This window comes from Pogona vitticeps, chromosome 3, assembly GCF_051106095.1.
Source record: "Pogona vitticeps strain Pit_001003342236 chromosome 3, PviZW2.1, whole genome shotgun sequence".
Classification (NCBI taxonomy): domain Eukaryota; kingdom Metazoa; phylum Chordata; class Lepidosauria; order Squamata; family Agamidae; genus Pogona; species Pogona vitticeps.
In genome coordinates, this window is record NC_135785.1 from 231,470,677 (window position 1) to 231,485,522 (window position 14,846).

The window sequence follows — 14,846 nt, forward strand, 5'->3', positions numbered from 1 at the left end:
GCCAACTCTGCCCACACATCTATTTTGGCAGCGCAGTTACAGAACCTAACAATGCCACACACAATATCAAAGGCAACTTCATTTGTTCCTCAGCTAATGTGATCTATGTCAACTTTTGCCAACAACGCCCCTCTGCACTCTACACAGGACAAACAGAACAATCTCTACAGAAACAGGTCAATGGTCACAAGTCGGAAATCAGAAACCACAACACAGAGAAACCTATCTCCAACTATTTCAATATACCAGGACACTCTGCAGAAGACATGAACATAGCTATTTTAGCACAAAATCCTTACAGACCAAGAATATAGAGGAAAACAGCTGAGATAAAATGTATAAGCATGATGGACACCTGCATAAATGGATTATGAATATAAGCCTAGGTTTCTTAAGTCATTACCAAATGTAATACTTATACAACTATCTACTATTATTTTCTTCACAACTATCAGGCCCATCTTTCATCGCAAGGCTCAAAGGTAAAAACTGTTAATATTCCCTATATTAACATACATAATTCCTCTGCTGTCTTCTTTTACTTTTATATCTTCTCCACACCCTTTCTCCCCCTCTTCAGTTTTTAACTGATATCCTTATTCCTGTCAGTTTTCACTACGTTTCCACCCCTTCTCTTCCTTCTTTGCTGCTCTTGCAAAGTTATCTTTTTCTGTCTCCTATACAAATATTTACAATAAAACTTAACATAGGACATAAATTCCTGTATGTGAGATGTAACTACATACCCAAGACTCTTAGAGCCAATGAATGTTTTACTTGTGAATTTGGTATTTCATTTATTTCATTCTTCCCATATGTCCTACAAAGTGGGTTTATCCACGAAACTTCACCTTAAAATATTTTAAGGTGCCACATGTTTTTGTCTTTTGTTTGTTTGTTTGGATTTTGCTTAATATGCCTGCACAGACTAGCACAGCTACCTGTTCTAAAATTCCCAAAACTGTATACAGTACTAACATGAAACATGCTTTTACAGTAACTTCTATTGCTACCTAGTGGTAAAAGCAAGAAATGACTGTTTTGTTCCCTATTGCTATGAAGAGATTTGAAGGTGACACATCTTGAATCACACAAGGCTTGTTTGTCTCTTCTAGTGATATCCTTTATTTCCTCCAGTGAACTCAAGGCAGCATACATGACTCCCTATCTCCACACTTGATCATCATTCTAGTAATTATTTCTATTACTAGAATTTAATTGACAGAACTATTCACAAAATGCATAGATGCACATTACAATGTACCAATTGCAATCAACTGCACACAAAAAACTAGTTAACGACACCCATCAATCACAATGACAGATCATCTCCCCCCTTATCACAACAATACATCCATAGCACAGCTTAAAAAATCTTGTAAATCAATCAATCAATAAACAAAAAACACCCTGATCACAATAATCACCCGATCTCCTGAAAAGAACAAAAATCTGATCCCACAGCTACAAATACTCAACAATCCCACGCACTACACCAGATCACAGGGTTCTAGCTCCTGTCCTCTGAAGATGCCAGCCACAGAGACTGGCAAAACATCAGGAAGAACAACCTCCAGAACTCGGCCAAACAGCCCGAAAAACCTACAATAACCACCTGTATGTGTTGCTTGCATGAAAAACTACACTGGATGAAAATCTATTTTTCACACCACTGCTACAGATCAAAGAGTCATTTTTCCCCCTAACGTGGCCATCCTATTTATCACTGTTAAGAGAAAGAACAAGCTGAAACTAGAGGCACCTCAGTAAGTATTCATCTTTTACCTTTGTCAGCAACAGCACTCAGGCACTTTCACTTTTGAATTTTGGCCATGATATTTTAACACAACAGTGAATACACTATATTCCAGATGTTCAAGCTGACAGAAAATAATTTTAATAGGCTTTAACATTAATACGTCACATTTATTAAACTATATGATAACTGAAAATTATTTATGGAACAATTTTTGAAGTACTAACTTGGGATTTAATAATATTCCCCCATCGAGTCCTACTAATTAACTGATGTAAAGAATACCCAGTAAAGCTTTTTGGATCACGCAACTATATTCAGGTTGCCATTCTGAGAGTTCTTCTATCTCTCTGTACAGTACTTTGTTGCCTTGAGATGGGGAAAACCAAGAAATCTGCTGGAAGTGACAGACTCATCAAGCTCAAATGATGTTCCTTTCCAGTCCCAAGCACTCTAGTTCCTTTGCCTAGAGCCTTTCATTGAATTTAACAAAAATGTATAAAAATTGCTGCCACCTCCCCCACTCAACTATTCACCAATAGTCTCCCTTGCCAAACTACTGTAGTATAGCAAGGGAAAGCACTGAAAATTAGTACCTGGATTCCCCCTGCATCTAAAATCCAACCAACACCTGGAAAGGATTTTAAGTATTTATTATAAAGAAATAAGCAAAAAAGATAAAACAATTACAAAAAGGAAAAAGTTACCTAAAATTCTCTTAGCTTAAACGAGCAAAGTCACCACAAAATAGCAAAACTTGCTTTATGCTTTTTGCAAAAGAAAGTACATACTTAGAAAATGAGGAATTTCAGAAAGCTGATCCAAGTGGTTGGGATCAGCCCAGAGTTAATAGGACTGAAAACTCTGAGAGTGGTAAATTTGCTGTGATAAACTTGCTTGGAAGTTTGAGGGGGAAAATTGTTTATATTCATTATGGTATCTATTCAGGTATTTCAGGAATGAGCTGAAAGTGCTGTAGTTTAAGGACGGACAATGCACTTGAATTAGTCTGTCCTGTGACATTGCTCCTTGCTCATCATGTTTGGTGAGATATAGCAGAGGTAGACTGACAGCTTGGGTCCGGGGATGGAAAATACCCCATTAGGTGAAGGGAGATGGTGCTTGCCACTTTGAAAGAGGCTGGGCTACAGCCTTTTCATAAGAGAGAGTTCCTGGATTCAGAGTTATGTGAGTGATCACAACACTGAAAAGACCCCTTCTTCAGCAAAGTCCTTGTACACGTTGCTAGTCATTCTTGGAGGAAATGTATTATCTGAAAGTTAATAGTTGCAGGACAGGGTATGGCCCAAAGCCACCAGCAGTGCCAATACTGGCATACTTTTGGTGCCAAATTAAAACTTGTGTTTTCACCCAAGATTCTGGGGGATAGGAGCCATATAACTGGTTCTATTATTGGGCTGTAGCTTTCTTTCCATTGGTTTGTCTTGCTGAATAGTATTGAATAGTTTTAAATTCTTATGAATTATTTGATATTGTTTTATTGTCTTTCCGTGCCCCAATCGCTATAGATTCAGGATTTCAGCTTCAGACTGAGCAGCTCTTGGATGTGCAATGAATGGGCTTTTGGTTATTTTTGATGTCACGTGTTTTTCCTCCACTGGATTATGGAGAAAGCCAGAGAGTTCCAGAAAAATATCTACTTCTGCTTCATTGAATATGCAAAAGCCTTTGACTGTGTGGACCACAGCAAACTATGGCAAGTCCTTAAAGAAATGGGAGTGCCTGACCACCTTGTCTATCTCTGAGAAACCTATACGTGGGACAGGAAGCAATAGTTAGAACTGGATATGGGAACAACTGATTGGTTCAAAATTGGGAAAGGAGTATGACAATGCTGTATATTGTCCCCCATCTTATATGCAGAATACATCATGCGAAAGGCTGGACTGGAGGAATCCAAAGCCGGAATCAAGATTGCCGGAATTATCAACAACCTCTGATATGCAGATGATACCACTCTGATGGCAGAAAGTGAGGAGAAACTAAAGAACCTTGTAATGAGGGTGAAAGGGGAGAGTGCAAAAAACGGCCTGAAACTCAACATAAAAAAAAACTAAGATCATGGCCACTGGTCCCATCACCTCCTGGGAAATAGAAGGGGAAGATATGGAGGCAGTGACAGATTTTACTTTCCTGGGCTCTGTGATCACTGTAGATGGTGGCAGCAGCCATGAAATTAAAAGACGCCTGCTTCTTGGGAGGAAAGCGATGGCAAACCTTGACAGCATCTTAAAAAGCAGAGACATCACCTTGCCAACAAAAGTCCGAATAGTCAAAGCTATGTTTTTCCTGTAGTGATGTACTGTATGTGAGAGCTGGACCATAAAGAAAGGTAACCGCCGAAGAATTGATGCCTTTGAATTGTGGTGCTGGAGGAGGCTCTTGAGAGTCCCCTGGACTGCAAGGAGAACAAACCTATCCATTCTAAAGGAAATCAACCCTGAGTGCTCACTGGAAGAACAGATCCTGAAGCTGAGGCTCCAATACTTTGGCCATCTCATGAGAAGAGAAGACTCCCTGGAAAAGACCTTGATGTTGGGAAAGTGTGAAGGCAAGAGAAGGGGACGACACAGGATGAGATGGTTGGACAGTGTCATCGAAGTAACCAACATGAATTTGACCCAACTCCGGGAGGCAGTGGAAGATAGGAGGGCCTGGCGTGCTCTGGTCCACTGGTTCTTAACCATGGGTTACTCAGGAGTTTTGGACTGCAACTCCCAGAAGCCTTCACCACCAGCTGTCCTGACTGGGGTTTCTGGGAGTTGCAGTTCAAAAGCATCCGAGTAACAAAGGTTAAGAACCACTGCTCTGGTCCATGGGGTCACGAAGAGTCGGACATGACTAAACTACTAGGACGTTCTTCTTCACCGCGGTAAAAATGTAAACAGTGGCAGGAGGGGAGGCAACGTTCGTAGGCGGCTTATACTCGAAGCAAAGAGGACGCCCACCCAACATTTTGGGGCGATGCAACCGTCCCCCTCCGTCGCAGTATGGGTGTGTGTGTATCACACAAACACACACACGTTCCCACCAAGAAGCCGTAAAGAAGCATTTATAGTCCTCCAAAACCAGATCTTTCTCTGTGCGTCCAAACAAGTTGTTCAATATTGCCTGATCCCCTGGCAAATACAAATATGACACACACACCCCAGTGTTATCTACTGCGGGGAGGACAGCCGAAACTGTTGCCCCGGACGTCGTTCTCGCCTCTGCGCTGCAAAGCGAGGCGACAGAAGCCAACGCTTGCATTCGGCAGGATCCATCCCTATAGCTTTCCTTTGAAGGAAAGGAGGCGGGTGATTGCTTCTGTTTCCGGGTTAAATGCTGGCAAAGTCTGTGTTTGCTGCAGTGACCCGAAGATGATGAGTTTCCGCCGCTTCCAACAGCATGTGTTTTCTTCCTTGCTGCTTCGCGTTGCGCCCGGTATCGTGTTGGAAGGAGGTGCCCGTAATCGATCTGCTTAGATGTCTTTGACGGGTTTGTGGATTTTAGAGCTGCCAGTTAATAATTATCTCCCAAGTCGCCACTGGTTCGTTTAATGAGTGCTTTAGTGCCGTTTCCAGTTTTATTTTCCTTTGTCACTCGACCTCAAGAGGTTGGGAAGACGGGACCTCTCAGAGTCTCCAGTAATCTCGGAGTGATTCTGTTGAACTCGATAGGATTCACTTCGAAATATGCAGTACGTGGTATGAGATTGTAGTGTATTCTGGTTATCATCCGCACTGAAAGTCTTGCTCCGAAGTGCTGTCTTTCAACGCCAGCGCGGTAGGCGTTTGCGTGGCTGACAGTTGTCTGAACTCTTGACATTTATCAATGGGGTGGTTTTATGAGCAACCGTTTTGTGAATGGCTGGTGTGCATCATGTGATTGTCACTGGCAGGACTTCCTGCATTTAATTCCCCTCTGACATCACTCTCCACCATCATATGCCCCAACCAGGTATACTTCTGAAATTCTGAAACCATGTATACTTCTGAAATTCTGGGTCACATATCATGCAACGGGTGAAGTGAGCTTTAATTCATGAGATTTCATGCTATGATACTCATGATGGATTCAGAGTACTGTATTACAGGATGCTTGGGGTGTTGCGACAGATTAGCTCAATAACTCCTCGGAAAGTGTGATAACCCTCATGACACACCTCTCTCTCTCTCCTTTCTGTCTAACCAGCAGTCTGAGAACCTTAAGCCCAAAGGCTTTGTGAGTGTTTAATTTCAAAGTATGAATGTCCTGAGTTCGTTGATGGAAACATTGCATGACTTTTGAAAATCCACGGGCAAGTATGTTGCAGTTACCAAAAGCAAGGGGTATTCCACTAATTCGCTACCTGATGCTGAGACATTTTGTTACTAAAAGCAGAACTGCTATCAAATATGCATCGTTTACAAATGTTCTGCAGTTACATGAAAAACAGTTAATTGGATTTACCTTCCCTCTCCAAGAGCTGGCAAGGCACCTGGACCCTACTGTGGATACATCGTGTTTTTATACTTTCAAACCAAACTATAATGACATTAGCAGGGCAGAGGTCTTTTTCATTCAGTCACATCAACACATAATTGATTATTTCACTTCTGCGGTCCGGATGGATCATGCCCCTGAATTGTCACAGCCTGAGGTAAGTTTCATTCTTCAACTTTGTTGTCATCTTTCGTAAAAGAAACAAGAAGCAAAGATATCTAACTTTATTCTCTTTTCTGACATTTTGAGGGACCAGCTGGTGTATGGAAGAACAGGAGACATTACATCATAGTATGTTGGGATCCACATGGCTTTGATTGCAGAACAGAACATATAACAGAGCTGTCAAAAACACGTTTGTGGGCCTTCTGACTGAGAATGCATCCCTTTGCCCCCAAGACAGACCTGCCCATTCTCAAGATATTATAAGAGGGGTGAACTAAGTGCAGCCAGTGGGACATATGCAGCTCCAGTGTATTTTTGCATCCTCCAAAAAAACCCAGAAAAATGAAATACGAAAGGAAGGCAACAGAGATTTGCCCTAGGAAACCATGGCTTCTCTGTTCCTTCTACTGCGGCTTCACTGTGGCTTTCCCCGCACTTTGGTTAGTGTTACTTAAAGTTGGTTAGCTGTAAAAAGCTGTGTATGCAATATAGAAGCTACAGTTTACAGCTGCAGTTCTCTGCTGTTTTTAAAAGCCTATTGAAATCTTAGAACTCACTGGATAATTAAATACAATAAGACTTCATAATCTTTTAAATAATATATTGATATTGATATAAAAATAAGTCAAAGTGCAGTAAATCACAATAGCCTGTGAAAATTATTTTTAGCTGGTTTTAGAAATAAAAAATTATTTATTTATTATATATTTAAAATATTTTTCCCCAGCCTTTCTTCTTAAAAGGATCCAAATTGGCTAATCTGGTACATCCCTTCCACTTTGGATATGTCACCTAGGGATTGCTGTCCTCAAAATGATGACAAATCATTAAAAATACTGTACCCTGAAGCCCTCCAGACATGCCCACCCCTGCACTATAGGTACTAATATATTAGGAATTGGTATCCCTTTCTAATTCCTAATTAAGAGTTCTTAGAATTCCAGGAGTTGGAATAGGCCCCTTCCAAATCCATTATTTTTTTATTCATAAGCGACTGAATCCAAAGAAAAGCTTCTAATGAAAAATACAAGTGAAGTCATGAGACCATATCAGTTTTTTTTTAAAACTACAACTCTCAGAATTCCCCAGTCACCAAATCTACAGAATTCTGGGGTTTATCTGAAAACAAATTTGTGTATCTGTAGGACAGCAGTTGGGGGCCCTGACACATTTGAAGGGGTCTACAAACTGGAAACAATTCTCCACAAACAAGCAACTTACACAATTGTGATTTGGCCTGTATGTCTTTCAGACTGTGTTTATGGCCATGGCCAAAAAAAAAGGTTGATAATGGCTGATTCAGTCTTGGAACAGATGGGGATCTGTGCAAGTCTTGAAATTAGGGGAGTGCCTCTACTTCACACAGCTACGCTTTCTTTGTTAAGCCAAAATCCATCCTTTGATCTCTGCACACTTTTTTCATTACTGGATTTGCAGCGGTATTTTATGCATCTATTAGTTTTTATTACTCCCACTGCTTCTCCATTTTGCTAAGAATAACAAAAGTGCCACATTCTTTTAAAGGGATAAGGGAACCAGAACAAAATGTCCAACAAAACGTAACTAGGTCTTGTCTGTTTAAGCATGCAGTCCTAAATCTATATCATAAAACACAATTGAAACTGGAGCTTTTCTTTGCAAAAGTATGAGATCCATGAAAGTGTTGAAAAGTTAGCATACACTCATGCTTCTAGGGAGCAATGCTATTTAGTAAATGACAATTCTGACATATGTTGGAGTCTTTGCAATCTCATGTGCTACCCGTGGTGGTCTTAATCAACTAGACAGGCGGGATATAAATAGAATAAATAAATAAATAAATAAAATTTGTTTGGCTCTAAGGGACCATTCTGGGCCGAGGTGACTATCAATCTGTCGAGCATTGACCAATGATTCCTTCCCACTTCTTAATTTGGAGAGAGCCCCTCCTTTCTGCTGAGTGTTGTTTCTCATCTGTGGAAATTTTGCTTGGTTGTTTGTTGTTAGTTTGCTGTATGCTGTTCCCAACTGTAATTAAATGATTGTTTTTTTCCTCCTTCTCAGAGTAAATTATTGAGACTAAATGCCCTTTAATGAGAAAGGGGTGGACTATGGGAGGAACTTGAATCTATTCTTTTTGTGGGTGTCTGTACTTCTGCTGTGCATTAAAAAGGAGAATTTTAACCAAAAATTCAAAACTCTGCAACAACATTTTCTGTGGAACTTGTACAAAGGTTTCAATATCCAGAAGAGGCAAAAACTCCTTTGTCCATTATACATGTGCTGATGTTATTGCAAACGTTGACATTTCAGTGGTACTATAGAGAACAGATTTTCAGCAGAAATTCCACGTCCTTTTGAAAAACTTTTTTAATACAGCTTACCCTGTAGCTGTAAATTGGGTTGTTGGGAGAAGGGAGGTAACAGATTATGGACTGTTGCCTGTGATGGCATACCTTTTCACTGAATGAGAGGAACAAACCTACAGTGCTTGTAACTTCTTTTCTCAGGTTTGCTTCCTAGGGAGAAGCAATGTTGGAAAATCCTCCTTAATAAAAGCCTTGTTTTCACTGGCCCCTGATGTTGAAGTCAGAGTTTCCAAGACCCCAGTGAGTAATGCTTGAGAATTTATTATGCTCACTTAGGAAATGAATAAAGCTCAGTTGAAAGCAAGATGTTTCTGCTCTGTTTTGTATACTGTGAAATTTCTGCTAACTGATGGACAGACTCCAGCTTTGGGAGAGTATACTGGGAACATGCTTATCAGGATCATCTTATAAAGTGCTTAATGTTTTATGAGTGCTGCTCAAGGATTAAAAGATAAGACACAGTCTCTGTTCAGTATATTACAGACCAATGAAAAAGGAATGGAAAGGAACTGAATGCAGGCAACTATTCCTGAAGCTAGTTGATCATGACAATACCTTCTCCAGGGTAAACTGCCCCTGCTTTTCAGTATACACAGCAGTGTATATTGCAGTTCATAGATCTTTGAGTAATAGCACTGGCCTGTGTTTGCCCATGCTGCTGTTTCTTGAGGTCTGTGTCACACATGATATGCCTGTTTTTAATTACATGATAGATGCATGTGATGGCTATGTACAGTATTTGTGTGTATCAGTCATCACAGGCCAAATAGAGTAAGTTTTGATGTTTCATTATGCATAGTGAATTCATCTGAATCTTATCTTGAATTCCTGATCTTAGCCAAATGGCCAAAAAAAGCAATGTGTCATTGAATGTTCTGCAGTAAGTCAACAAAACTAGTGTTGCCCAATGTGATGACCTGCAGATATAACTTCCAGCCAGCATGAGTATTAACTATGTATTATGTTGTGTTATATTGTATCTTCATCCTTTAGTTCCTATCTGAATCTTGGCTCTTCCCTTTGTTAAGTTCAGATGCATGTTAGATATAAAATGTACAGTATTTCATTAGCCCTCAAATCCAATGTTGTTTTGTATTTTTTTAAATTACTAATTAGAAGAAACTCAATTTTTCTCCAGGGTCACACAAAGAAACTGAATTTCTATAAAGTGGGAAAATTCTTCACTTTGGTAGATATGCCAGGCTATGGTTACAAAGCACCAAAAGATTTTGCAGAGATGGTGGAGCCTTACTTGAATCAGCGTCAGAAGTAAGACATAATATAACAATTCTGCTGCAGTCACTCCTCCATAGCATTGCATGGGTGGGTTAGAGTTAGACAGTGTTATGTTAAGGACCCATTTTATTATACTGTACTAAAATGTTGTCAGTAGGGAGGTTGCTTGTGCATATGAATTGGATGCAAAACGTTTAAACTTGTGTCAGCGAAAGGACTTGTAAATATTAGCTGAAATCCTGTTGTATAGTTTTACCAGGATAACTCCTTCAAAGTAACTTTTAGCTGCAAATTGCCACAAGTTAAAAAGCCAGCATGGTCATATTTTATCACACCCCAACATACACAACTGGTGTGTGATAGGAAATACCTATGCTAACTTCTGATCTTCTGGCAGTTCAGTGCTGAAAGGTACATCGATTGGGTTACAATGGTGGGCATAACTAATAGGATCCTGGCTAGAGATGGGATATTCATATTCGTAAATGAATACAAATATCCCCATTCCAGGTGGACCTAATGATGGTCGAGCCTCCGGGACTGGGCCATCCACTCATGTGTCCTGGCATTACAGAGGTCTCACTCGTCTTGCCAGTGGCACCCGGAACTCCGCTGTCCCCCTGTTGAGCTAGCCACTCAGCATCTGGGAGGGGAAACTTGACCTCCCACTCCCTGCCTGGAGTGTTATAATTTTCCACCATTCTTTATAAGGAGCTGAACATCATATCCTGTATCTGAAGTCTTTGCCTACAGCTCCTGTTTTATTCATCCAATATAGTCAATGGTAGGAAGTTGTAGAACTATAACCCAAAAACTGGAGGGCCAGAGGTTTCCCATATATAAATTGGAGCCCATCCAAAACAAAGAACAGACTATACTAGGATGAGCTCATTAATTCCAAGATTGTCTATTGTGTCTATTATTCTGCCAAATTGTAACAAAGATTTTACTATGCACCTATTGGAAGTGTATGATAGAATGATTAACAGTTAATTAGTCATTAATATTCTGCTTTCTGCCAATAGTGGGATCCAGGGTGGATCTTAACATGAATTAAAATAAAGCTGAAACCTAGTCAGCTATGATATCAGAGCACAGTTAAATAAGTTATGGTATTATATATAAGCATAAAATTAAAATACTATTGTAACACCAGATCAGGAGAAAAAAATACACTATACCCCATTAAAAGACTGTCAGTAGGTAGTCATTGTCAAAATCAGCCTGAATAAAAAGGTCTTTGTGGGTTGGTACAAGAATAGCAATGAGGAAACCAGCCCAGCTTTCCTTGGAAGGGATAGCATAGTCTGAGAGCAGCAACCAAGACCCTGTTCCAGCAATGGTACAGAAGGCTAGGCTCCTCCATGTAGCCACTGAAGGGAGGCCCAAAAGTCATCTACAAGAGACAAGGCCTTCTCTGCAATGGCACCGACATTATGGAATCAGCTCCTGGAGGAGCTATGCCTGGTTCCCTCCTTGCTTTCATTTAGGAGGCAACTGAAAACATTACTTTTCAGGGAGGCTTTTCACACCAACCACAGTAGAATGTCCCACCTCCCATCCTGCTGTTATTGGGAAGATTTGTCTTTGGCGCCATTTAGGCTAATACTGTACTATTTGTTATTTGTCTTTTAATTTATTGTTGATTGTGTTTATACTGGTTTTAGTTGTTTGGAAATTGTCTAGAATAGTGCTTTGTATATAAACTAAAGTAATAAATAAATAATAAATGAGAGAGAACTACCTCTCCGGGAGCCTGAGGAGCCTGATATTTGATCTGGTCATTCAGATAACTTCGACCCAAGCTGCACATAGGGTTCCAGGTCAGAATTAGCACTTTGTATTGTATCTACAAACAATCTGGTAGTGGGGCTTGTAACAAGGAATGTCTCTTTTCACTTGAAGAATCCATATTTCCCCTTAAAAGTAAACCCAGCTCAGATTACTTTTTATAGTTGCTAAGTGTGAGTGTGTCCTATGTTTTCTTTTTCTCTAGTTTGAGAAGGACGTTCTTGTTAGTGGATGGCCAAACAGGAATTCAGGAAATGGATAATATTGCTATAGAGATGTTGGAAGAATTCGGACTTCCTTACGTTGTGAGTTGTCATTCTTGTTTAATCACAGGAAACGAGCATATAATGTCATGAACAAAAAGCATTTAGAAGAAATAAAATAAAATAGGAAATAATCTCAGTAAAGATCCAGTTGGGTAAATAAATATGTATGTCTCATTAATTGGAGTAGAAGAACTAAATGTTTTGTGTCCAGTTTTATTTAATGTCACTTTAGTAATGTGTAAAAAAGTTTCAAATGGAAGCTCTTGAATTTTACTTTTTTTTTTAATTGTGAAGAAAGAGTAAGAATATAAAAACCGTTCTGTTTCTTGGAGCATCATAGAAAAAGACGACCAACCCCAGACCAAACAGACTGAATTGGCTCAAAGAACCTCACAGGTTTAGCTTTCAAGTAAAAACTTTAATAAAATAATAAAAGATCAATCTTTCAACAAGGAAAAATGCTCTGTTATCCTCAGGATTACAAACGGCATAATAGCTTCATTGCATATGGTGATATATACTCAATATGATTACAACACAAAACATTCCAGGTATACTAGTTGCTTTATCAACTTTCTGCTGTTCTGATGAGATAAATTACAGTTACAAAATCTTTGCTCTTCCTCCCAGTTTACCACATTATTTCTAACATGTATCTCTTAGATTCCCTTATCAGTCTCAAATTCCAAGCATGTGACTGAAACAGTTTGTTTGTTTCATTAAAGCAAATACTGTGCCCAGTCTCTCGTGTTTTGCCAATGCAGAATTTTCTTCCTGACTCAATTTAAGATAGCACTGCTGTTCTTTGCATTGGATTTTAGTGCTCCTCCCTGTCTGTCCTACATATGTCTAACCACATGAACATGGAATCTCATAAATCCTGGGGACCCTCAAATCCCCCCCCCCCAAATATAGTCAAGATTTTCAGGAATTATGATGTTAAATGAGGAAATATGTCCTGAATAAATTATTTAAACTAAATAGAGACCGAGTTTCATGTATCTGAGATGTTGCCATTGATTGCACTGTGTTAATTGTTAAAATTCTGGATTTTCTACCTTTTGATGTAATACAGTATCAGGTTTGCAGAGATAAATTTGAAAGTACAGTGGTATTGAAAAGAAAAGGAACTCTCCATTCCGAGGTAGTTCAAAAGCGAAATTTAGTAATTCTTTGCAAATAATTCAGGCTAATTTTTAAAAAAGAAATATGAGAGTCAAAGACATCCTGATATATTCAAAAGTTGAACTTGCTGTACTTTGCAATGAACATAAGGCTTTTAAAATGTTGCTTTAAAATTTTCTCTGTACTTTTCTTTTGCAGCTTGTAATAACAAAAATTGACAGAGCATCAAAAGGATTGATGGCAAAAAATGTACTACAGATTCAAGAGTTTATAAAGAAAAAGACACACGCATGTTTCCCTCAACTCTTTCCAGTCAGGTATAACCCTAATGAATGTTGAATGCAATAGTAATGAGAGCATGAAATAATACTTTTACATCCTTAAAGTCTTTACCATTTCCCCCCCACAGCTCTGTGTTTTATTCTGGAATCCATGTACTGAGATGCTTCATAGTACATGTTACTGGACACCTACCTTTATCCAGTTGATGAAACTTTGTGTCGAGAATCATCACACATCCTCTCCGCATTATATGCTGTTCTTTCACTAAAAGATTTACTTAATTACATAATTCCATTTTTAAAGTAATTATTCCTGTAAATATTTGACTGCAATAAATGCTAATAAATGTATTAAGTTATTCATACAGTTTCAATGTTAGTACCATGTTACAGAGCGTACACATTTGCTCACCACTTAGTTTACCACAATCTGCATTGAGGAATTTGCACTACATTTTCCCAGCAAAGTCACTTGGATCTGTATTCTTGAAGGCTTTCATCCCTCAAGAATCTGCAGATCTGCTCAATTGCCAGGCTGCTGACTGGGGCCACTTATAGGAAGCATATAACTCTCCTGTTTCAACAACTGCACTGGCTACCAGTCCATTTGTGCTGGTTATTACCTGTAAAGCCCTATACAGTTTGGGTCCAACCTATGTGAAGGACCCTGTCTCCGCATATGAGTCTTCTTAGTCCTTAAGATCGTCAGCAGAGGCCTTTCTTTTGGTCCCGTTGCCATTGAAGGCACATTTGATGGGGACACAAGAGAGGGGCCTTCTCTGTTTGCTCTGGCTGCTCCCAGGCTGTGAAATCCTCTTCCTTGAGAGATTAAGCTGGCCCCCTGCTGTTTATCTTTCTGGCAACAGCAGAAGACCCACTATTTCAGGCAAGTTTTTCATAATAATAATTGCATCCCCAATTCCTGGTTTTAGCTGAGTAAGTTTGTTTTTTGAGTTTTAAATTTTTTAGACATCAGTGTATTTTAATTACTATTAAAATTGTTTTAAAGCATTGTTTGAATAATAATCACTTGAGCCCTCCCAACAAGAAAAAGGTTTATAGTGTTTTCAAGATGTATAGTCTTTGAATTCTCTCCACGAGAGGTCGTAAGAGTATTAAGAGTATAAGGTGAAAACCAAGGTTTGCCAATTATTGAGCTATTGCCAATTATTGAGCTATTAAATACTAAATATGGTACTCCAGGCCCAGTGCTTGGAAAGTTGCTTTTAAAACAGAATTGGTTACTTAGGAGCGGCAAGGTCCAAAAAAGTAGGAAGCAACGATTAAAGGTGGAGTTGGGTGGTGTTGTTTTTAAAGGAACAAAAGTAGTTCCTTGGTAGTTGGCATTCCCTGATTTCGGTCTTACAAAATCTAGGAGATGAAAAGACAACCA

At 39.3% G+C, this 14,846-nt stretch overlaps 1 protein-coding gene across 3 annotated transcripts; it reads left to right on the forward strand.

Annotated features, from left to right (window-relative positions):
* Positions 1-5,108: 5,108 nt before the first annotated feature.
* Positions 5,109-13,816, forward strand: GTPBP8 (GTP binding protein 8). Of its 3 annotated transcripts, none has more exons than XM_072993846.2 (7): positions 5,109-5,254; positions 5,951-6,398; positions 8,896-8,994; positions 9,893-10,023; positions 11,987-12,086; positions 13,371-13,489; positions 13,582-13,816. In XM_072993846.2, the coding sequence occupies exons 2-7, from the start codon at positions 6,036-6,038 to the stop codon at positions 13,658-13,660; spliced, it is 891 nt and encodes a 296-aa protein (XP_072849947.2). In that variant the 5' UTR covers positions 5,109-5,254; positions 5,951-6,035; the 3' UTR covers positions 13,661-13,816. The 3 variants fall into 3 exon arrangements, with proteins under 3 accessions (XP_072849947.2, XP_072849948.2, XP_078246073.1); XM_072993847.2 differs by having other exon boundaries at positions 5,110-5,254; positions 13,559-13,816; XM_078389947.1 differs by having other exon boundaries at positions 5,113-5,254; positions 5,954-6,398.
* The last annotated feature ends 1,030 nt before the right edge of the window (positions 13,817-14,846 follow it).

Coding starts and splice junctions, on each gene's coding strand:
- GTPBP8 (XM_072993846.2), top strand. CDS start 6,036: ATGACTTTTGAAAATCCACGGGCAAGTATGTTGCAGTTACCAAAAGCA. Junction 10,024..11,986: donor TACTTGAATCAGCGTCAGAA/GTAAGACATAAT, acceptor CTTTTTCTCTAG/TTTGAGAAGGACGTTCTTGT. Junction 12,087..13,370: donor AATTCGGACTTCCTTACGTT/GTGAGTTGTCAT, acceptor TTTCTTTTGCAG/CTTGTAATAACAAAAATTGA.